This window comes from Tachypleus tridentatus, chromosome 13, assembly GCF_004210375.1.
Source record: "Tachypleus tridentatus isolate NWPU-2018 chromosome 13, ASM421037v1, whole genome shotgun sequence".
NCBI classification, from domain to species: domain Eukaryota; kingdom Metazoa; phylum Arthropoda; class Merostomata; order Xiphosura; family Limulidae; genus Tachypleus; species Tachypleus tridentatus.
Window position 1 is genome coordinate 79,721,388 of NC_134837.1, and position 23,195 is coordinate 79,744,582.

Consider the following 23,195-nt stretch of genomic DNA (forward strand, 5'->3'; position numbering starts at 1 on the left):
CTGACAGCATCCATCACTAACATTTAGGCTATTCTCTTTACCAAGGGTTAACTGCCACATTTTAGTGTCCATAGATTGGTAATTGCATTGTTGAGATTTGTCGATTTAATATCCAGTGGTACAAACATACTCACCCTTTAAGTCATAAGGTAATTTTAATGTCATGATAAAATCCATTATCTGTAGGAAAAAGATAAGAGCAAGATCAGATGGTGGCTGGTTGTTTTCTCTTTAGTAGGCAGTTCAAAGTAAGGAACAGTGGTAAATAGGTCTACAATAACTCAAAAATAGAGAACTAAATATTGAAGTGTATCATTATTATACTATTTATCTGTTCAGTTTTAACATATATTTGTGTATGTTTACTTAAGTATTACTGTTTGTTTGTTTTTTATAAATATTACAGGCCTTTTGGACTTTGCTTTGAAATGCTAACAGTACACACCATTGAAAAATATTTTATGCCTATTGTTGAAGTAATTCCTGCTTTCTTGGACAATTTAACCGATGAAGAACTCAAAAAAGAAGCCAAAAATGAATCGAAGAATGATGCACTTTCAGGAATAGTAAAATCATTGAAATGTTTGTCATCACGAGTTCCTAATCAGGAAGAAACTGTGAAGAACTTGGAAATATTTAGGTTAAAAATGATATTAAAGTAAGTAATTTTTCAATTATTGGGTTATTTAGTTAAAATATATGTTGAAATATTATACTTTATTTCTACACTACTGGCCAAAATCGTAAGGCCAATGAACATAAAGGAAAAAATATGCATTTTGCATTTTTAGGCTCAACCATTTATTTGAGTAGAGCTTCGAAAGATGAAAATAAGAAAAGGGAAGATAAAAATAAAAACCATTTTTAGCATTTAATAGGGAAAATGTGAACACTATGAAATTAGCCTAAATACTAGCTGGTCAAATGTTTAAGATCATACTGAACGAAGTGTTAATCAGTGAACATGTAATGAGATTTAGTCATTTGTGTTCAAGCATTCGCGTTTTCAGCGTCTCCCACTGACATCTCCTGTGTTACATTGGGTAAAAACATGGCAAAGGCTAAAAAGTTGACAGAGTTTGAACGTGCAACACACTACTGAGACCACTTGTTGGGCATTTCCTACCCTGTTTAGGACTTTTTTTTTTGGTATAGTCTTAAACTTTTGACTAGCTAGTATTTAGGCTTATTTCATAGTGTTCACATTTTCCATATTAAATGCTAAAAAAGTTTTTTTACTTATTTTTCCTTTTCTTATTTCATCTTTCAAATCTCTAATCAAATAAGTAGTTGAGTCTAACAATGCAAAATGCATATTTTTTCTTTGTTCATTGACCTTAAGATTTTGGCCAGCAGTGTATATAACAAAAGATGTAGTTTTTACTAAATTATTAAAACTTATTGAGTTTTTACAAAGATATTTAAGTTTAAATTGCAGCATTAGTGGGTTATTTTATAAATTTATGCTTAACCCAAACTGATAGATCTACTTATATATGATCTTGAATATACCAGTAGAAAGATACTGAATAGATGAAAGAGTATTACATGTTTTAAACTATTGTGTAACATGTTTTGTTTTGTATGTATATCTTGTGTTTTCTAAGTGAGTATATTTCTTATTTTACACTTCCCATTGGAGCAGTCTTCCAATTAACACTTAATCTTCTTGTCTTAGATGCCCTTTAATGTACATGACACAAACTTTTAGTGTCTTAGACTTAAAATTTTATTAAATAACTCAATGTTTAAGTTGTATTAATTAGTATAGCATAAAATTGTGGCTAGTAATCCATATTTTAATAGTGTATAAATTTGAAGTTCTTAAATCTACAAGTCAATATAAAAAAGATCCTGAATTTCTCGATATGACACGTGACATATTTTCCTTTGGCATCTTGTCTCCTCTTTTTTATTCATGACCTCTTGAAATAGTATGAAATTAAATGTAAATTGCTCACTATAAAACCATCATTCCTCAGACAAGCCACAATTTTTATAGCTTTCAGTTTTGTTTGGTTACAGAGCGACCAAATAGAAAATCACACCTCTCCTGCCACATCCTCTTCTTCAGAATTTGTTAGTAGTTCACTCATGTTTTATTATATATTACCTGTTATGCTGTGTTCTGAACAGATAATTGTAAATTGCAGACTACTAACTTCATTTCTGTGAGAATTTTAACAGCTCTCGTCATGTAGGTCTGGCATGGCTATGTGGTTAAGGCACTTGACATGTAATCTGTGATGGTCGTAGGTCGAATCCCCATCACACCAAACATGCTTACCCTTTCAGCTGTGGGGGCATTATAATGTGACAGTCAATTCCACTATTCATTGGTAAAAGAGTAGCCCAAGAGTGGTAGTGGGTGATGATGACTAGCTGCTTTCCCTCTAGTTTTACACTGCAAAATTAGGGATAGCTAGCTTAGATAGCCCTCATGTAGGTTTGTGCGATTTTCAAAAAACACACAAACTTGTTATGTGATTACAAAGCAATGTTTAAAGTTAGGGAAAATTGTATACTTTCTGCACATTATTAGCCAATGCTCTTTGGTGCATTATTTAATTAAATAAAACAATTATTTAGTGCATTACTATCACAAGTATAAAAAACAAAAAAAGTAGGCTTAACTGTTATTGACAGTTGACAACAAGTAAAAAAAATATAATTGGGTATGTATGTACTTTATATCTTATTTTTCATGTTTATTTTTATTATTATAAAAGTAAAATGTAAAAATAGGAATCTTTTTAGATTATTTGAGGTTAGATTAGGTAAAATGTATAATAATGTAATAAAAATGTTTCTTGAAGCACAAATGCTCAATGTAATTTGTTAGTGTAATGTGGACTGCATTTTCTGATTTATAACTTAGGTTGGCAGAGATATTTGTAGTTTTCAAAGAGCAATAAAACATTAAAATTTAATTATGAATAATGCATACTGTTACAAGCTTAAAGCAACTTATGATAAACTAACGTAGTTTCACGATACAATTTGAAATCCTTATAGAAAGAAAAAAGAGGTTATTTAGATTTTTTTTGTGTGGTTATGAGGTGAGTCAAATTTACTGATTCTGTATAAAGATATGGTAGAGGAAATAACAGATAAAATATAAAGTTTTACTGAAAAAAAAAAGTTTGAAATATATTTAGGAGGTTTTAGGTATTACTGAAAAGAAACTTGAGGTTTTTGAGATGAAAAAATATTGCTTTTCATACAAAACTATTCAGAACAAATACTCAGTATATTCATGGAAAAATCTTTAGTTTATCAAAAATGTTTTTCTAAATGTTTTTTTTTTTTGTCTGTTAAAGACTTGTAATGTTAAATGGAACACTGCCAAATTTTGTGAAGATATACACACTATACTGAAAGACAGTAGTATTAAATCTAAAAAGACTAAATGAAAGCAAAGAGGTCATGTGTTTGGTCAGATTGATTGAGCTTGTGTTGAGAGAGCTAATTGCCTTTTGTTCCTCATGCAACTTGACATTCTGAATCAAGTAGTATATATTGTTTTAATAACTGAGAAGTTATAGTTCCTTGTGCTGTCTGTATAATAAAAAAAATGATTAGATTGTGTCTAGTAAAACTAATAATTAATATTTTTACTTTTAAGTTAAAAGTTTTTTGTTCAGTAAAACTTAATATTTAATCTGTTATTCTATCCTAACTGTATGGACATGGTTCATTTGACTGTATTTATAACAAGTGTAAAAAAATGTGAATTAGATCTAAGTTACCTTTTTTTTTCTTTCCACGATGACTGTAGATTGTAACCAAAACCTACAATTGTTTATTCTAAATAGCTTAGGACTTGTAACCATACACATGTTTTTTGCCCTTTGAATCTTGTATATATAATAATCTTGCCAGAAAGTTGTAAATAACTGGAAAAACAGTTAACTTGCATTACTGTATTGAATGACATAAAACATGAGGTGTTTATGAGCATGCCTATAAAAATTATTTTACATCATTAATATTTTTCATTATCTTACCTAATCTAATCAGTGTCTGATTTTTACATTTGAATTTCTTTTGTAACAATAAATAAAAGATGTACATGAAAAGTAAGAAATGTACTTACCTTTGACATATTGCTTATTTCCTGTTAGTTGCAGATGAAATGTAACACTATTTTTTTTTCTAATAATTATACTAGTTCACAGCATAATAAGATGCATAAAGCAAAATATGTTCTATAAATATTTTAATTTAACTGTCTTTCTAACTAAGACAACAAGGGATTAAAATAATCCTCTTATCTCTTTGATCTGAACATTATGAGCTGAACTCCCAAACTGTTGACCAAATAATACTGACATTACTCACTTCTGAAAATAATATAGCATCATACATCATTTAGTATATTAAAACATGTGTTTTCTATGAATTATAAATAGTAGTAAACACCAGAGAAAATTATTGGCTGTTTGTGAAAGAGATACGAAGGTTAATGTAACAAGTGGGTGTCATTTTTAGTTTATGACTCCATAAACAAAGAAAATTAAAAGGCTACAAAAATTAGACTACCTTTGTAATATTTTTATTATAAATAATAAGTACTTTACATGATATTCCATTAAAAGACGGGTGGTAAATAAAGCCAAGAAGGAGGAAATATCCAAAGAACAAATGTCATGATTCTCTTATTAGGGGGATTGAGGATTGCTTTAAACATATTCTTATAAAATTAAGACGTGTGTAGTATCAAAATTCGATTTATTATGTATGTTTTGGTACCATGTTTGTTTATTCATATATTAATAACAAAGTAGCTTAACCCTTTCGGTGCTGAATAACAATTTTGAATGTTTGGCATGGCGCTGAATATATATGTTTGATACTTTAATTAAGGTGTCAGTACTAAAAGCATGATATCTCGGCAATAACTCAACAAAAGTCCCTGAAATATTCAGTGATTGTACCCAATACTGTATATGTTAAATTCAATACATAAGAATAACAGGAATAAAGGAAGGTCGCCTGCCACGCTGAGCCTTCAAGTCGACTGTGGTCGCCAAACGTGCCGAAAGGGTTAATTAAGTTTTGAATATACTTTTGTAAAAAGTTGTGGCATGTGCAAGAGTAAACTGTATATTTTAGTAATTCAACAAAATTTATTCTGTGCTGTTTTATTTAAGAAATATGTGAAATATGTATCTTAATTGTAACAAATATTTACAAGTTGCAACTCAAGAGGTTTCCTTAAATCTTGAATTTTAAAATGAAATATGTTTTTGTGTTTGTAGCTTTTGGTTGAAATTTAAAACTATAACACTCATATCTGTTTTCTGTAATTTCATGTCTCTTGTATTTCTATGCATAAGTCAAAGTAACCTAAGGTATGAAAAGAAAGAAAGCTTTAAGATTAAGAAATGCTTACACCTGATTCTGTTTTTGAAGGTTGTTGCAGATATCCTCCTTCAATGGGAAAATGAATGCTCTTAATGAAGTTAACAAGGTGATAGCTAGTGTGTCTTATTATTCCCATCGTCATACGGGCATTGAGGAGGAAGAGTGGCTTACAGCAGAAAGAATGGCGGTCAGTTTAGTAGGAATTGTAGTTTACTTTAAGTATGATATGTGACAATAAAGTTGTATGTAAAGAATTTAATTTTCCTATTATACAGTTTTTACTTTTGAGTTATATATCTGCACTGTATGCTTCTAAAAGTGGTAATGTTAGCAGAAGTGCTCATTATGGTTGGATGAATAAGAAAACAACTGAATAAAATATTCCAAAATGATAATTCACCTTCCCACACAGTTCAGGTATCTTTCTCAGTGCATCTGCCAAAAAGACTTGCATTGCACTAGCCTCGGCAAGTCTCATGGAATTTCATGAATTGTGCTATTGCATAACAATGTCATCATGTAAGATGATGATCAAAAGAGCAAAAACATCTCAACCAATAGGAGGGTGGCATACCCCCAGGTTCAATAACTCCTATGTGCTACAGTCTTTTCCTTAGCATTGTATTGTATGGAAGTGTGTAAATTTTTTACCTGTGTTCAATTTATTGAGATTTGCATCATTAATAAAATGTTAATATTCATTATGATGTGGATTGCCACATGCTTTGTGGGCCTCCTACTATAATCTGTTGGCTAAATTTTGTTGTTCTTATTAAGGAGTAATCTGTTGGACTGTGTTCTAAACCTGTTTTGCTTTTGGTCATTTCTTACTATTTGTGGCACAATCTTAACCTTCCATTCACTCCTTCTGGATTTCATTCTGATATGTTCTTTTACTTACGCTATGCCTGTGTTCCTTTTTTTTTATCACTTTATTACTTTCTTGGATTTAAATTTTCTCCTTGCATGTTATTAACCCTTTATGCACGGTTGGCGACAGTAGTCGACTTGAAGGCTCAGCACGGCAGGCGATCTTCATCGACAAGATGTAAACAACATACCCTCGTGGCTAATTATCATAATCACACAGGCCTGTAGACTCACTTGAGGCTAGAACCACGTGTATTCATTATTTACTTGGGATTTCCAGCAGGTATTTAAACCGGAGGTCATGTGATTTCTTTGTTTTCTAGTCTGTGTAGATCATGCTGTTCATTACTTTAGAAGACTCCTTCCTTGCATATTCTGTTGATACTTGCTACGTTGTTACAATGCTGAAAGGAAAAGCTTATACCACTAAAGAAGTAATCGATTTCTTTTAACGATGAAGAGAGTTACAAAGAGTTTGAGCCAGATGATAATGAAAGCTTACTTGTAACAGACGAGAGTGATAATGAAGACATTTGTGGCCTGGAATCTGCCCCCGCTTTAGGTAAGCACATTGTGTAGTTAGGGTCATATAACTTATTGCATAAACTGACTGACCAAGGCTAGTTCTTGTTAACGGATATATAATATGTTGTGCAGACTGCAAGAGCAATGGTGAAAACCCGGTATCTCCAAGACTATTCAGAGAGCAGATTATTCAAAATTTGCTGGAGCGATATGTCAGCAAAGCCAAACGAAAACGAAGACCAAGTACTGATAAAGGTCAGCTCTTGGTGGAAAGACATAGTATTGGACAATATGAGGACAAAACACACAAATCTGATTGTACTGTTTGCAGCAATAGATACACAGCTGGATGGAAAAGAAAGCAGACTAATTATTTCTGCAAACAGTGCAATCTCCCCATGTGCTTTTTACCATGCCATGAGATATATCATAACCACAAATAATATCGATGGGCTGCTGCACAAATTGTATACAATTTATAATAAATTATTGTGCTTTACATGGCACTTCTTCATTGTGTATCAGGGTGTCTTCCTTTATTCCTGTTATTGTTATGTATTGAATTTAACATGTTTTGTATTGGGTACAATCACTGAACATTTCAGGGACTTTTGTTGAGTTATTGCCGAGAAATCATGCTTTTAGTACTGATACCGTAATTAGTTGAAGTATCAAAAATATATATTCAGCACCATGCCAAACATTACAATGTTTTATTCAGCACTGAAAGGGTTAACATTTATATTATCTTTTTTTGTAATAGCAGCTTTCTCACGCCCAAAATTCTTGTTGTCATCTTTTAAGTTCTTTTTATTGTCCTATTTGTAACCTTTATTTAATTTCCTTTCATTGTTGTCTACTAGCCATCTTGACGATCATGCCACTTACTTTCTATTTCACATTTTCATTTCTTTTCTCTCTACCTTCCTTTACTTTTTATCTGAGGTACTTCTTCCTACTTCATGTGGGTGTTTCTTCCATTCTCTGATTGACTCATGCCAATTTTTCTGTTCTATCCCTCCATTCTTTGATTCTTTGCAGTTGGGACAGTTTGAGTCGTGTGCCCTTTTTTACACACCTTCTTTTCTTATGCACTTCATTTCTTGCCCAGATGTATGCACTAGTTTCTCTTTCTCTTTAGTAACTTAGACTAATAACCCACTACTTCAGTTTCTTTCATGAGTTTTATCCTCATTCTCAATCTTGCCCTTTTCTTCCATCTTTTCATTTTAGTCAGTTTCATTCTAATCTTTCTGCTCCAGATTCCAAGCTTTCCTTTCTTATGTTGTCTGTCTATCATTCTTTTTGTCAGAATTTTCACCCACTTCAGGTTCTGGGGTCTCCATTTTTTTGTTCTATTGTGTTGTTGGTTTCGCTCTCTGAAATGTTTGACTCATAGTTTGTTCTTTTTCATTTTGTTATTTATATCTGTCAGCCTATTCTCAGAAGTTTTCTACCTTCTTTTACAGTGACTACTCAGTTTGAGAGGGAAAGCATTATATTGGGATAAGAAGCTCTTACACCCATTTGGTGTTGGTAATTTGGAGTATTTTCTTCTTATTTCTCCTTATCCAAGTTTGACCTCTCATCTTCAACTGTGAGATATGGAATGTCTGGTCACTGGGTTTTCCTGTTTCAGAGGTTCTTTCACTTTTAGAGATTCTTTCTTCCCCAAAACCCCTCATTCTTTTAGGGCATACCCTTCTGTATCTTTCACAACATACTTTGTTGACCCACTTTTTTTTTCTGGGGTCCTTTGTCATCTTTTGTGAGTCCATTCTCAAGGACTTGTCATGGTTTTTAGACTGTACCCATACAACTTCCTGCATTCACTTACTAACTCTTTATCTCTCCCTTCCTCAATGTTCCTTCTTCTCTTATTGAGGCAGGACTTCAAACATTTGTACCTTGAACAAGAGTTCACATCAGTGTGCTTTGCCTTTTCACTCTTTATTGAGTACATTTCCATTCCTGGCCCAACAGATGCTGCACTTGGTCACATTCCACTTAGTCTAGTCCAAGAGTAAACTCTAAGAAAGACCAGAGGTTGTAGATGCTACTCAGTTGATAGAATGTAGACTAGCTAAGAAAGTTTGTCTACCACAAAGAATAAAGCTCTTAGAAAATGATGGAAATTAGCTCAAAAACCACAAAGACTAACTGAGCAGCATCTACAACCTCTGGTCTTTCTTAGAGTTTACTCTTGGTTGGACATGCCTCTTTAGAGTGCTTTTGGGCTTCCTTATCCATTAGGTCTTGCTGTCAGTTTTTTTACAACTAGGCCTATTCTTATCTCATTCTGTGAACCTACTTCCCTATACATCTTTCCCTGGGCCTTGGTTTACACACTACTCTTTTTCTTGAGCTCTACTGTAGACACCTCTTTGACCACTTTTACCCTGGTTCACTTGATACTTGGCTTTACCCTTTCCTCTCCCCATTATTTCCTCTCTCCAACACTTTTCTTCCTTATAGAGAGATATCCTCTCTCTGCCTGATCTCTCATTTATTAGGCTATGCTTTCAATTAATGTGGCATTATTCTTGTCACATTCTTGTGTTGTTGGTAATTCCAACACTCCTTTTCTCCTGGCAGTAATTCTGTGGACTGCCTTTTTGCTTTCCTTATCTGACTATTCACTGGTGGATTCTCTTTCTCTGATTATCCTGATTGTCAGTTGGCCTTGCCCTTGGTCTTTTTCATTTTCAAGTACCCAGAGGTATTTCTTCTCCTGCTCTTCCCATTCTGTTTTTCTCTTTCGTTCTCCTTAATCTTCTCTGCTTGAATGAAACCTGAATGAGGTTTTGCATGGTTTCATATGTGCTCAGTTTTTGCTGCCACCTTCCTGACTTGTATACTATTTTTTATCTTGATTTGTTTCCTGCTTCTTCTCTCCTGCAGTTACCATTGTTCCAATGTTTTTTCTTATAGGTGCTTCTCTTCTACCACCCTTATCTTTTCTACTTTTGGACTGATATTTTTTTCCTCAGACTTTAACCACTTTTCAGCTTTCACAGATCACTATTCTTCAAACACTTACTGTATTTAAGAATACTTACTGTTTCTCTTCCAAAACCTTTATTTCATTCCAAACGATTCCATCAGGTGGCTGGTGTTACCTCCCAGGGCTTAATTACCTAAACTCTACTTCAGGCCAGGAAAAAAGAAAGCAAAGTACTCATACCACCTGTCCTGACTTTACATGTGCCCACTGTGAGATGGAGTGTTCTGCAAGATTGCTTGAAGTAGCTTCATGGCACACACACACTTCTCTAATTTGGTTAAAATATACCTTGCATTGAGCATCAGATTACTTAAATTGTTGAATTCTGTGAATATTTTTAACCAATATGTCATGATCTTTATGTCCTATTAAATATTCTTCTCTTAAGGTTTAACTTAGAAAATACATGTGCTACCAGCTTATATCTATTTACATGTCCTTTTAGGAATGGATTAAAGAGAACAAGGTCCTTCAAATTGTACTTAGAGACAGCTTACATCAGCCTCAGGTATGTAAATATACTGAATAGTTTTTATTTCTTCAGTCTAGTTTGATCAAGAAAAATTGTTCTTCACCAGAATGTTTCTATTTCTTCTGCTAATAGACTTAGTATTTGGTTTTAATAAGCGTTAAAATGAAACCAGTTTGTCTGTAAATCGTTCATAACTGGATCTCAATGTTTTGAAATTTTTTTGTTAGGCAAGTCAACATTTGATTAGCGCTAAACAAAACCTTCAAAACACCTTCAGTTATCAGTTGAAGGATATACTGACAAGATTTGTTTGAAGATATGAGAGATATATGCAACCAATTTATGAATAAACTTTTAAATTACATCTTGATGGATTGTTTTTCTAGTTTAATTGAATTAATAATGTGACAGAATCTTGGTATTGAATGTTATTAAACTGGTCTTAAAAACTTGAAGGTTTCTTGAATTCACTTACATTTGCTTAGTGATGTTCCTAGACCACTTGTCAGGGCAGGCTGCTAGTTCCCCATCTTGAGGCACATTATTACCAGTCATAAGGGCACTTATTAAAATAAACACAACCATATATTTATATCACCTTCATCCTTGCATAACATTCTTCTTCTTGATATCTTGTACTTTGGTTGTTATAATAAAGGTTTTCATATGTGTTATTTTTCTAAGACCATTTTAATAAAACTTTTTCTTTGGCATCTTGACATTGTTTACAATGGGAAGAGGAATTCCAATACAGTATTTACCTCTCCTCACAAGATTAACTATTTTCATTCATTGCCACCCCCTGTGTGTAGACATTTTCTTTACAGATGCCACAGACCTCCTGCCCACATTGGAATTGAATGATTCCAACTTGTGTCTCATGTAAATTATCATGTGTCACCTCCCCACCAATAGGAAAATAATATATTCATGATGCACCTCAACCAAACTGTAACTTAATAATATATTCATGATGCACCTCAACCAAACTGTAATTTTTCATTTGGCAGTGCTTCTGCTCAGACATGTTTCTCTTTTTCACCTTATCTCAGTCTGATATACAATTTCTACATGAAATTGTTATACTTTAAAAAACCGAGTTTTCTTTAGAATTGCTTTAATTATACCTCACTGTAGTCCTCTTTTAACATACACGTATATATTAGAGAAAATTAATACTGATAAATACTGATGTGTGATGGTTAGGTGCTGTACTAGTTTATTTAGATAACTGGATAGGACTATCTTCATACTAGTATAGTTTGTTTACTGGGCTACCAATTAGTGTCTTTCTACCATAAGGGGGGCTGGAATGCTGACTTCAAGAGGGGCGTTTTTAACTTAATTACCCCCAAATGGTAGTTCCTTATTTTTCTTATTTTTTAATTAATTTTTTCTTTACATTGGAGAGCAGTTAGCTTCCCACAACTGTTTGCAGGAAGTGAAGGGTGATATAGATGTGGGATGTTGTGGGTGCTCATGCCCACAACATCCCACATCTCACTCTTCTAATCTTTTGTTTATTATCTTAATTTTTTTTTTTTTTTTTTGGCTTATTTTGAGGTGTTAACAAACTAATATGTATATACATTCACTTTTTGTTGACTCTGAAAGCATGAATTCTGAAGTTAATGTTACTTCTTTGGGTGTGTCAACTTTGACAGGCACTTTATCTCAGGCTTTAGGTGTGGGCAACCCAACAGGAGATTTGTGAACATTTATTTGCAAGGAGATTGAATGTTACTTGGGTCAACTTCTATCTCAACCTTTAACTTTACCCTGACATCTTTCTGAACATGGAGAACTTGCTCAGGCTGAGAACTTCGATCACCTGTATCTGCCTTCTGATTTTGCCATACCTTCCAGTACTCTTCCTGAGGATTAAGTTTGGCCTTCCACTGTTTTTTCAAAACTTTATTTCTTGGGTGTAATTTTTTATCCTTTTCCCCCTTATTTCTTATGGCCCACATCCTTCCTTACTACTTGAACATTCTTTCCAACCCTATTTTCTTCCCCCTCTCTCATATTTGGGTCCATACTAAACAATTTGCCTCCCAGTTAAATGATGGCATTAGGATGCTTCATCCCCACAGGCTTCAGATCACCCTGCCCTTGCTTATCTTCATACAAACTGTCTTTGTCTTATCCAGTAGCTGTTGGGTTCTGTTTTACTCATATTTTGGGTAGCAGACACCAAATCTCTTATGAGTTTAACCCATACCCAATTCTCCTGCATATATTTTTGCAGTATCTCTCCACTATTTATCTGCTATCTACAACACTTAACAGAAATCCTGAGAGCATTTTTGGGGACATCCTTTCCTTACTTCCATGTTTGTTCATTTGTTGTCTTCTGCTTTGACATTACATATGTGGCTTCTCTATTGGGACCTTTAGAGGCTTATCAGGGGCCCATTTATCCACACCTTATATCCGGAATTTATGTATGACTTCATTTTTATGGTGCTTCATCTTTAATACAACCCCAGAGTCTTTTGAATCTTAGGTAGCTTAGGTCCAACAACAGTCTGCTCTTTCCCATCTGTAGCCCATTTATCTCAGTCAGTCAAGCGTGGCATCTGTTGTGGTTTCCTATTCTTCCCCTTTCAGGTGCCACAGCTCATTGTTTTCTTTGACAGTGCACATCACATTGCCAACAGTGCTGGTGGTCTCTGGCTTAGTAGGGGATTGATTTGTAGTCTTTTTCCATGAATGGTGTCATCTCATCAGTAATGTTTGGGTTCTTCAAGTTTTGTTGGGAGGATTCGAGATCCTATTTCTTGCTACATTTCCTTCTCTCCACCTTGGGATCCTCTTCTTTGTCAGCATCTATCAGAGGCAGTTCAGGACCTCCACATTCAACAGATTATTGAATCTGTTCCCCACCAGTTGTCAGGTTTCTACTCCCAATTATTTGCTATTCCCAAGGAAACCTGCCATTGATTTGTCCCTCTTCAGTTGCTTTGTTCACCTTCCCTCTTTCACCCTCTCTCTTCAGGTTTATGGATGACCAAGGTAGACATCTCTAATGCTTATCTTCATATTCCCATCTTAGCATGTTCTCATTTATATTTCTGGTTTGTCCATCACAGGATGGTGTATCAGTTTCGTAACTTACCTTTCATGCTTGCTTTTGCATCTTATGACTTCTGTCAGGTGGGCAGGGCTTTTACTCTTAATTTTCATGTTCTAGGGCTACATTTTCATTATTATATGAATGACTTGCCCATTTTAAACTGGAGTTGGTCAGTCATATTCGTCTGCTCCTTTCAATGGCTGCTCGAGTAGGTGGGTTAATCAAATTGGAGAAGCTCTACCTCAGTCAGGTACATCCTTCTCTCTGACTTTTTTCCATGAAATTGTTAGTTCATCATACCTTGTTTGCTTCTTCACATTCTGCACTCTAGGTTCTATCGTTCTTGGAGAGATGGTCTTCCATGACATCACCTGTCCTCCGTGGTTGTTCACATATGCATTTCCTTATTGGACTCTGCTCTGTCATTAGAACCTTGCTCAGGATCCCTTGGCTACTCCTGTTGTACATCTTTCTTTCCTAGTGAGTGATTTGCAATGGTGGTTGGACAAGACTTGTACATTGGTGGGTGTCCTGCTTTTTTCTACTTGACTAGAGTCACGTCGGTTTACATCAGGGCTAGGGTGAATGGGTCAATCATCCCAGAAATATTAGGTCATTGGTATGTTGATGAGCAGCCTTTACATATCAGTCTTCGCAATCTTCTAACTATCCATCAGGCTTTGAATTGCATCCTACCTCTGACCAGACATTATCTGGTGATGATTTATTCCAAATATTTAACAGTGGTGGAATATATCAATCACCAAGGTGGTATCCAGTCAAGATCCCTCCATTTTTGTATGATGTATCTCCTCCATTGAATCTATAAACACTACATTTGTTCATTTGCATGCATAGTTATGTTCTGGATGTTTTCAGTGTTGTGGAAGATCATCTTTCCCACCCTGACAAAGGTTTATTCAGTAGAGTGGTTGCTTTATATATATATATAGGTAACTTCTCTTTTTTGCCTATTTCCCTTTTTTCTATCTCTCATCTCTACCCTTGTCCCAATTCAGATAGACTTCTATGGCTAGTGCATATGTTGCTATATTGTCAGAAGTTATATTTTCTTATACTGAAAATGTATTTCCGATAGGTACTTCCCATCTCTTGAACTTCCCACCCTTCTGGTGCTTCTATGTTCTGCCATTTTTTGAAGTGACAATTTGATAATGGTGCATAGAGGGAGTTGCATGTGTCACATGAGCATACCATTCTCCTGTTGGTGAAGAGGTAATGCATGACATATCTGATTATGTCTCCAAAATGAAATACATTTTAAATGACAAAACAAACTTTAAATCCCTCGATACTAATTGACTGCATGTTGTAATAGACAGTTAGACATGTTATTTATTCTTATAGCCAGAGCTGATAGATTTCTTAGTTCTGTGTTTGTTTAGTTTCATTGCTTTACAGCTGCAACTAGACTCTTTCTTTTAGAGTACACCATAAACTATTTATTATTGCCAAATAGCTTTGTGCAAATAATTGAATTACAATTGCAAACCAACTGAATTACAAACATGCCTTATGCTCATAGCATGTTACAATATTGGAGACACAATTCTCTTTTTGTTGGTTATAAACATGTTATTAAAAGAAGGATACATGATATAAGTAAATTTGTTCAAAGCTATGATAAGATGGGAAAGATTTTAATGGTGGTTATATTATGACCTGTTACCAGCTACAGATTGAGTTCTGATTGGTTGATCTTTCTGACAGCTCAGGTGGGAATAGATAAAACCAAAAATAAAAGAATTGGAGTTAAGATGCATCGCATGAAACACACAGAAGTTAAGATTAATATAACTTATTTAAATGTGTTCTTATGAAATTAAGAAATTAAAATTTAGATAGCATAAAATTGTGAATTATAAACTAGGTTTTTGGTCAAGTGTATTGATATACACTTGCAATAAAATTATTTGATTAAATATTGAATGTTACTGTGTAAAAAAAGGTTTTGGCATGCACTTTAGAACCTTTCATACATATAAGATTAATATTTACTTCATACTTTTACTGTTTTTGAATGCTTAACAAAATAATAGAGTACGTCCAATATGTTTAACTCTGAAATAAAACTGTATGGAAGGATAAAATCAGTTTATAGGTATAAGAAGTTTAATTAATTTCATGAAAAAATGTAGTTGTTTTGATTAATATGTATGCAAATTTTAGTGTCTGCAGTCTCTCAGGCCTGTGCGTGTTGTTGTAAACAATGACGGTGTACATAGTGAGTTTTAAAAATATGTAACTTGTTAATATATAAGTGTGTGTTTATAGCAGGGCTGTCCAACTTCAAACCATTTGGGAGGGGATGATTACAACTTGCTAATCCACTTGTGGAGCAGAATGCTAATTAACATTCTAAAATGCTTAGTTTTGTTTTTAGTTTACTTACTTATTAGAATAAGTGTTTTATTACAAGTTGCAGCTTTCACGGTAAGTTGGAATCTTTTTAAAACAGATATGAATCTTCAATGATTAATGGGATCATTCTCAAGCACAGTTTTGTGTAAAAATTTGTGTACTTAAATGATCACACCAGCGATCAAAACGTCATACCTGTTTCAAAAATATTTTTCCATACTGTAAAATGTGGTCACTTGTAATAAAATAATCTAGAATTCTACATTGTATAATTATATTTGAATTCTGGAACAAATAATATTTGTCCACCACATAATGCAAGTAATATACGAACAACACTTTGCTTTCCTTACAATGTGAAACAAATAATGTGTTTTATTATAGAAACTTTAAGTAATTCTTTCAATGATCTTTGATCGGATGCAGCCTGCAGGCCACCAGTTGAACAGCCCTGATTTTATAGTATCTTCTTTTAAAAGGTTTGGTATTCAAGCTACTTATCTACTTTCAGTATGTGGAGAAGCTAGAAAAAATCATAAGATTTATCATAAAAGAAAAGGCATTGACCTTGGAAGATCTGGATGACATCTGGGCTGCTCAAGCAGGAAAACATGAAGCTATTGTAAAGAATGTTCATGATCTTCTAGCTAAACTTGCTTGGGATTTTACTTTGGAACAACTTGACCATTTGTTTGAATGTTTCAGAGTAAGAACACCACATTATTCTTTATTTTGTGTGTATCTTTATAAAATATTTAGAAATATACAGATATGAGGTAATAACTATGATATATGTGTCACACTTGTGTAAACTATTAATACTTAATTTTATGTAGTTGATAATTTTTAACTGCACAAACAACTTTTCTAAATTAAATTTTGTGAAGTTCCATACTTTTTATGGGATTTGGTTCAGAGCGAGAACCTCATTGACTTGTAAATTAATTGCTCTTTCCATTTACAGAACAGTTTCTTAAATGTAGTGTTCACTATCGAAAATCCATTATAAAAAAAATAATCTAATTGCATCCATGAACCAATAAAACAAATGTAATTAAACGTATACTAAAATCAAGCTGAAAGCTGTTTAAACTTTAAATTCATAATGGGGTGAAAGTTCACATTTTCCTTTTACCTAAAAACATAATGTAAACATTATTCCACTTGTAATTATCTAGGAAATCTTGTTTTTTCCACAAGTAAATTTTTAGAATGTTGACAAATGCAAAATAAAAATAAGGCCAGAACACGACAACTTGAACCTTAAAATGTTAAAATCCATATTGTTAAATGTTTAACACATAAGGTTTATTGATAAGTTGTTATTCATATCAGTAGAAATATCTTATAAAAAGGTTTGTTTTTCTAAAAATTGTTTTATAAATCATTATTACCTATAGTCTTTCCAAGCCAACAACTTTGTAATAATGTATTTTTTTCTCTGGACAGCTAGAATATGAATATTAACTACAAAATTACTTTTTTATGTTTTAATGTGATGGGTTTTTGTGAGCTGGAATATCTGATGTTGATGTAATATTCACCAGCTTTAGCCTGAAGTCAGGTTCAGCATTCATTATGAACAGTCATAATTCAGAGTCACAAGTGTTGAAAATTCCATCTCACAGAGGAAAGTAGTATCATATGTCATCAGAAAATGAACTGCTTTGTCTGCAAGTTTTGGATATTCTCCAGTTTATTGCATTCAAAACTAATAGTGAATATATTTAAAATCTGACCTTATTGTTTCATCACAAGAAAGCTCCAACAAGGACTATTCTTTTATAGAGAAACCAGTAGGGAGGTCATTACTTTACAGTGGATGAAAATGTGCAGTTAAAGAATACATTTCTGTACTTTAACTCAAAATCTGTAACATAGAGTTTTAGGCTTTTTTACTTGTAGGTATTGTACCAGTATATATGACTGAATTATCAAGATCTCGTGTTAAGTTTGAGCTGAGATCTACAAACTCTTCCTTTCTGTTATTTATCAAACCTTACCACAAACCACTAGAAAGAAGCTTGTGGACTACCATATACCACAGTTTGGGAACCTCTTTTTTGAAGAATCTCGTAGTCTTGTTTTTATATTAAATTTCCATTTCCATTATCACACCAAAACATACAGAATTCCCCACCTTATTCGGTATTTCAAAATGTGTTTTGGTGAAAAATAAACCCTTTTTGTCATGACTAAAAGCTTATTTGTGATTTAATTTCTTCTTATTTGAAGAATAAAAATGTTGAATGATTGTATGTTTTTAGGTAAGATAGTTTGTCACTGTGTTCTCGACTTAAATGTAACTTTATAAAATTTATCATGCTTCTTTTATTTGCTGAGTTTGTTCATGAAGATATTAAGTATTTCTGCTACATAGAATATTTAATATTTTGAAATATGAACTTTGCATTAAAAATTAGTTTCTGTCTCATTTTTAACAGGTAGAGTTTTTGTTGTAGTAGTTCCCTGGTAAGACAGCTGTAAGTTCACAGACTCACAACACTAAAATTTGGTAGATGCAGAAAGTAGCCCAGTGTGGCATTATTACAAAATAAACAGTAATTTTTAGTATATACTCGAATTGTTTGTTTGTTTTTCAAAAATACATTCTGCTGGTAAATAAAACAAAGTTAAGTATTATTTATTGTTTCAGGCAAGTTGGACCAATGCTACTAAAAAACAAAGAGAAAAACTTTTAGAGCTGATCCGAAGGTTGGCAGAAGATGACAAAGATGGACTTATGGCTCACAAGGTATGGCATTTTAGTGTATATCTTGGGTATTTGTACATTTTGAACACCTGAAAAATAAACATTAAATAAATTCTTTTTAAAAGTTAAAATCCAGTCAATCACATTGAATATTTTTTGATTTCTTATGGCTTAATTCTCTGGAATTTGTTCACAATCTGATGTAATATTTTACATATCCATTCACTTTGACTCTAACTGGTCTTGTACCTTATGGCCATACATGTTAATAGCCTCACCATCTTGTTATCATTCAATTGAAATGTAGTGATTTTCCAATATAGATGGGGCTTAAAAGTAACCATTTCTGGTAGGATTACAGGTCTTTTCAACATAAAGTTCTATCACATGATTATAAAACGACAATAGTATAAAACGTTCTTATTTCATAGAAAAGTATATGTGTAATATTAGATTGTATCAGCAAAGCTTAGGCATGATTCCAGCAGTAGAAAGAAACAGAACCAGCTACCCTTCATGCATCAAAGTTAGTGAAGAAAGTTAAACACATTGTCACAAGAAAATGCAAAAAGACAATGATCTATTGCAGCTTAAGTATGAATCTTTCCTCTAGTTGTTAAAAGGATGATGGACACAGAGCTTTTAAACTAGAGCTGTAAAACATACTACAAATGAATGTCAAGAGTTGAAACTTGGTACTATTTGTTCAGGTCCACTGTTATGTATAGGTAGCATATGTGATTGTCAAGATGGCAAACTCCTGATGGTTCTAGTATGAGAAGGGGGCACAGCCTAAATTTCTGTGTAGGATGTAGTTAAGCTGTTACTGGTCATAATAATGTTGTTGTTTAGTTTTACTGTCATCACTTGAGTAACTTGATATAAAAATGGTTGTTATTTCGATATTTCATATGTTGAGTGATGCTCCTTTGATTGTTAAGATTGTAAACAGAGAACAGGAATGGAATGTCTTAATATGAAACAGTAAAGAGATATTGATAATCATTTGAATTTGTAATACAAGGATATTAACAGAAACCAGAATCTATTAAAGATGGAACATTATATTTGTCAGGTGAAAGTAATTTTTGTTTGGTTGATAGGATAGGTCTGCTAAATAATAGGAAATTCAGCAAAGCATTTATTACAAAATAGTTTTGTATTTCTCTGAAACTAGCTGAGAGTGTGAAAATTAAAAAAAATAAATGGGACACAATGAACAATTCTTGGTTTATACCACAAACACAGTGTGTATATTGATAGGATGCTGGACACACTTTTATTGGATCATAAGCCGTTTTGTATCTACTCTTAATTCGTTATTATCATATACCAGACCATTTAAGTTTAACATGTCTTACTTGAAGGATAATGTTATAAAATGATAGTGTTACATTTAACTTGACTGACTGGTGTTACCTACATGACTTGTCATATTCTCATTAAAACTTGAGAGGTCATAACCTTGAGGCATCACCTGACTTACCATTGTATGACATTGCTGTTATTATTATTGCAAAATGTACATCATTATAATTATACTTTCCATGAGGAAACCAGGTGTTACTGTTACCTAAAGAGAATAACAAAAAACATAAGCAACTAGCATGAAAGAATTTTAATGACATTTTTGATTTATGAGTTATGTGAAAACTTTGCATATTAGAATGACTGAAAATTTAATAGTATATTGAAATAGAGATGAAAACACATGGGATTTTCATATATTGCATCAGTAATTGAACAACATAAAAACTAGAATATGTAACAAACATGCACTGTATATTGTTGGACTTTCATCCACTGTATTATGCTGATTGTTTTTGCTTTTTTTGAATATGAGTGTTGTGTTTTTAAAAAAGAAATGGTAAATGATCAATAAATAATACAAAACATAAAATGTAAAGGATCTTCTGTATGAATACCCGTAAGTAAACAAGCCAGAAATGTAAAAAGACACTTTTGATTTTTTTAAAGTAAATACAACATTTAATCCATTGTTGCTTTTATGTTTCTCTCTCTCTCTCTCTCTCTTTTTTTTTTTTTTTTTTGTCTCTGAGTATCTTAAATATGTTTTTGCAATCATTTAGACCAGTATGTGCTATTCCTATGTTTCTACAGGTTCTTAATCTTTTATGGAACCTTGCCCACAGTGATGATGTACCCACAGATATTATGGATCAAGCATTAACTGCCCATGTGAAAATCCTTGATTATAGCTGTTCACAGGTAAATATGAAATTGGAACTACCAATTCATCATCTATTTATAACTGATATTACATTTGTATATTTTTATTTTAAACAAAAGTATTGATTTTAATTATTAATCTCAGCTTGAAAATTTGTTGTAAAACTTTGTTTTGTATTATGAATTTAAAAGTGTGAAAGTTTTATACTAGAAAACTATACGTTATAATCATTAGTTGAGTACCATCACTGCAGGCCAGGAAATTCATCATTTTTAGGGCAAGACCATTTGACTTTTGGATTTTCAAGGGCAGCAAGACCAAAAGAAAATTTGCTGAAAAGCACTAAGGTCATAGTACACATTTATGTTAATGGGATAGAAATGATTTTCCCAGTTAGTTTAATAAGTATGGTATTAATAATTTTCACTGGGGGTTTGGGAAACTGGCCTATCTTTCTAGATTAAGTTCATCGGGTGCATAATTATTAGCTAAATGATGTTTGACCTGAAAATTATATTCAGATTTTAGGCACCCCTCTCCACTTGTTATTTTTCTAACTTTGAGAAGGATCAAACAAGATCTCTAGGAGGAGAAACATTTTAACAGAGTCCAGGATTTGAGCTCTGTTGACCTTGCAAATCATAAACAAATTTCAGGTATTTCTATCAATCACTAATTTATCCAACTTAAATAAAGATTAGGCTTGCACATAAGAGAATGGGTGCTTTAGAAGATTTCTAGCTTTTTTCCCCTCCTGGCCCCAAATGACTTTAACCTAATAATTGTATACAACCTTTATGTACTTCTATCCCTTTATTGCTTTATCTAACTTTAAGAATGAACAGGTAAATTCCCTGGGAGGAAGAGAAGTTTAAGGGCCTAATGTCTACCAACAAAATTCAATTTCAACATGTCTGACTATATAATCAAAATTGATGAAAATTGGTGACACAGTCTCCAAACAGCAACCCTTTGAAAACCTTGACAGAGATATGTAGATAAAAAAAAAAAGATATATAAAAAAGAACCACATTCTATTTCCAAATAATACTACTACTAGTTTTTTTTTTTTACATAATTTCAAATGTAGGTTAGTGCTAATAAACATTAACACATTGACTCCCAAGTCTATTTTGCAGATACTTTTCAGGATCTCACTATTCATTTTACAATTCATTTTTTTGGGAAGAGTGTATATTCAGCCTTTATGTCCCAGCCAATAAATAGCTTTTTAAAAAGACAATAGAGCATGACTCACCAGCTGGTCACGTGGGCCATGTGGGAGCTAATGTGTTAAACTAGACATTCACTACAGTGTAGAACATAATCATAATCATTAGATCACACTTTATCACACATTCCATTGTGCAACTTGCTACTTGTAATTCAGTAATATTTACAATAGCTAGCTAATGTAATGGGTTTAAGCCTTTGGTGGAATTGCACATTAAATGTTTCATGTTGAATCATTGATATATCCTTTTTTCTTTTCATTTTCTAAAAAAAAGTGGGATGTAATCTTCATATTTACCAATGGAAAGAAATATTCCAATTTCTGGCCCTTGGCCACCACAGCATCTTTTATGGAATGAGTATAATATAATTTTGCACTTCACTTTGACCAGCATATATACATGCTGACTTTGATCGTCACTTTCTGCTGTAACTGTGAATCTTTGTATAACCTCTGTGGGTTTGCTGTTTGAGCACCATCTTGAATTGTTTGCGACTGCTAAGAGTCTATGGGATGGTTTGGCTCGGCAAATTATGTGAATATTTTATTGCTGAGCAAACAAAAACTTCACTCTTTTCACTACATACATTTTATGCGATATGTTATTTGCAACAAGTTACTTTCTTAGGCTGCAAATCCAGTGTTTGTGAACCTCAGTAGTTTTCTCTTTAGTTTGGTACACAATACAAGCTTAGATTATGAGGGCACAATGGTCAGAGGGTAGCCATTGTGGCTGTAGATGTTAGTGTTTTTCTGAGAGCACCATGGCATTTTGAAAGATCTGGAAGCAGTTGCTGCTGTAATTTTCCTGCCCTACCACAGTTAACATTATTTTTGTTGGTGCTTCAAAAATTTCTGTAGTTTTGGTTTGGTGGAAGATTTGATTAGTTATAAATCCATGTAGTTTACTAAAAATGCAAAATAACCTTTGTAAGTGCTAAAATTAATTAAAAGTAGTGTTGAAATCAGTTTTAATACATTGTAATCAATAAGACTGCCCAGAACTATGTGTAATGAAAAATTATGTAGGTTATTATTTACAAAACAAAATGACTCATTTATGACCATTAAGAGTATATTGTATTAGACCAAGGGTGATTTAATAGTATTATGTTTATGACTTTTGTGAGATTTTGTGTAGAACTACATTTTGGTTTACACTTTTCTTTAATTATGTTTAATTCAACTGTAAAGAACTAGGTACTCTAACTGATGTTCTGAAAAGTTTTTAATGCTTACTGTTGGCAAAGAATGGACATGATTAAAATATACCACATTTGAAAGCTTTGTTTTTTGTACAAACATATTTTTGTAACTTTATTGCTCATGATACTACATATTAAAATTATTGTGATACACAT

At 32.9% G+C, this 23,195-nt stretch overlaps 1 protein-coding gene across 5 annotated transcripts in view; it reads left to right on the forward strand.

Annotated features, from left to right (window-relative positions):
- Window positions 1-23,195, forward strand: part of LOC143240423 (ubiquitin carboxyl-terminal hydrolase 9X-like) — a 147,666-nt gene that overhangs the window by 41,168 nt on the left and 83,303 nt on the right. For all 5 annotated transcript variants that reach the window (XM_076482835.1, XM_076482838.1, XM_076482839.1 and 2 more), the window contains exons 8-13: window positions 407-658; window positions 5,416-5,554; window positions 10,212-10,274; window positions 16,208-16,402; window positions 18,353-18,451; window positions 20,531-20,638. In XM_076482835.1, the coding sequence (XP_076338950.1) occupies window positions 407-658; window positions 5,416-5,554; window positions 10,212-10,274; window positions 16,208-16,402; window positions 18,353-18,451; window positions 20,531-20,638 (856 nt within the window). The remainder of the gene's footprint in view (window positions 1-406; window positions 659-5,415; window positions 5,555-10,211; window positions 10,275-16,207; window positions 16,403-18,352; window positions 18,452-20,530; window positions 20,639-23,195) is intronic.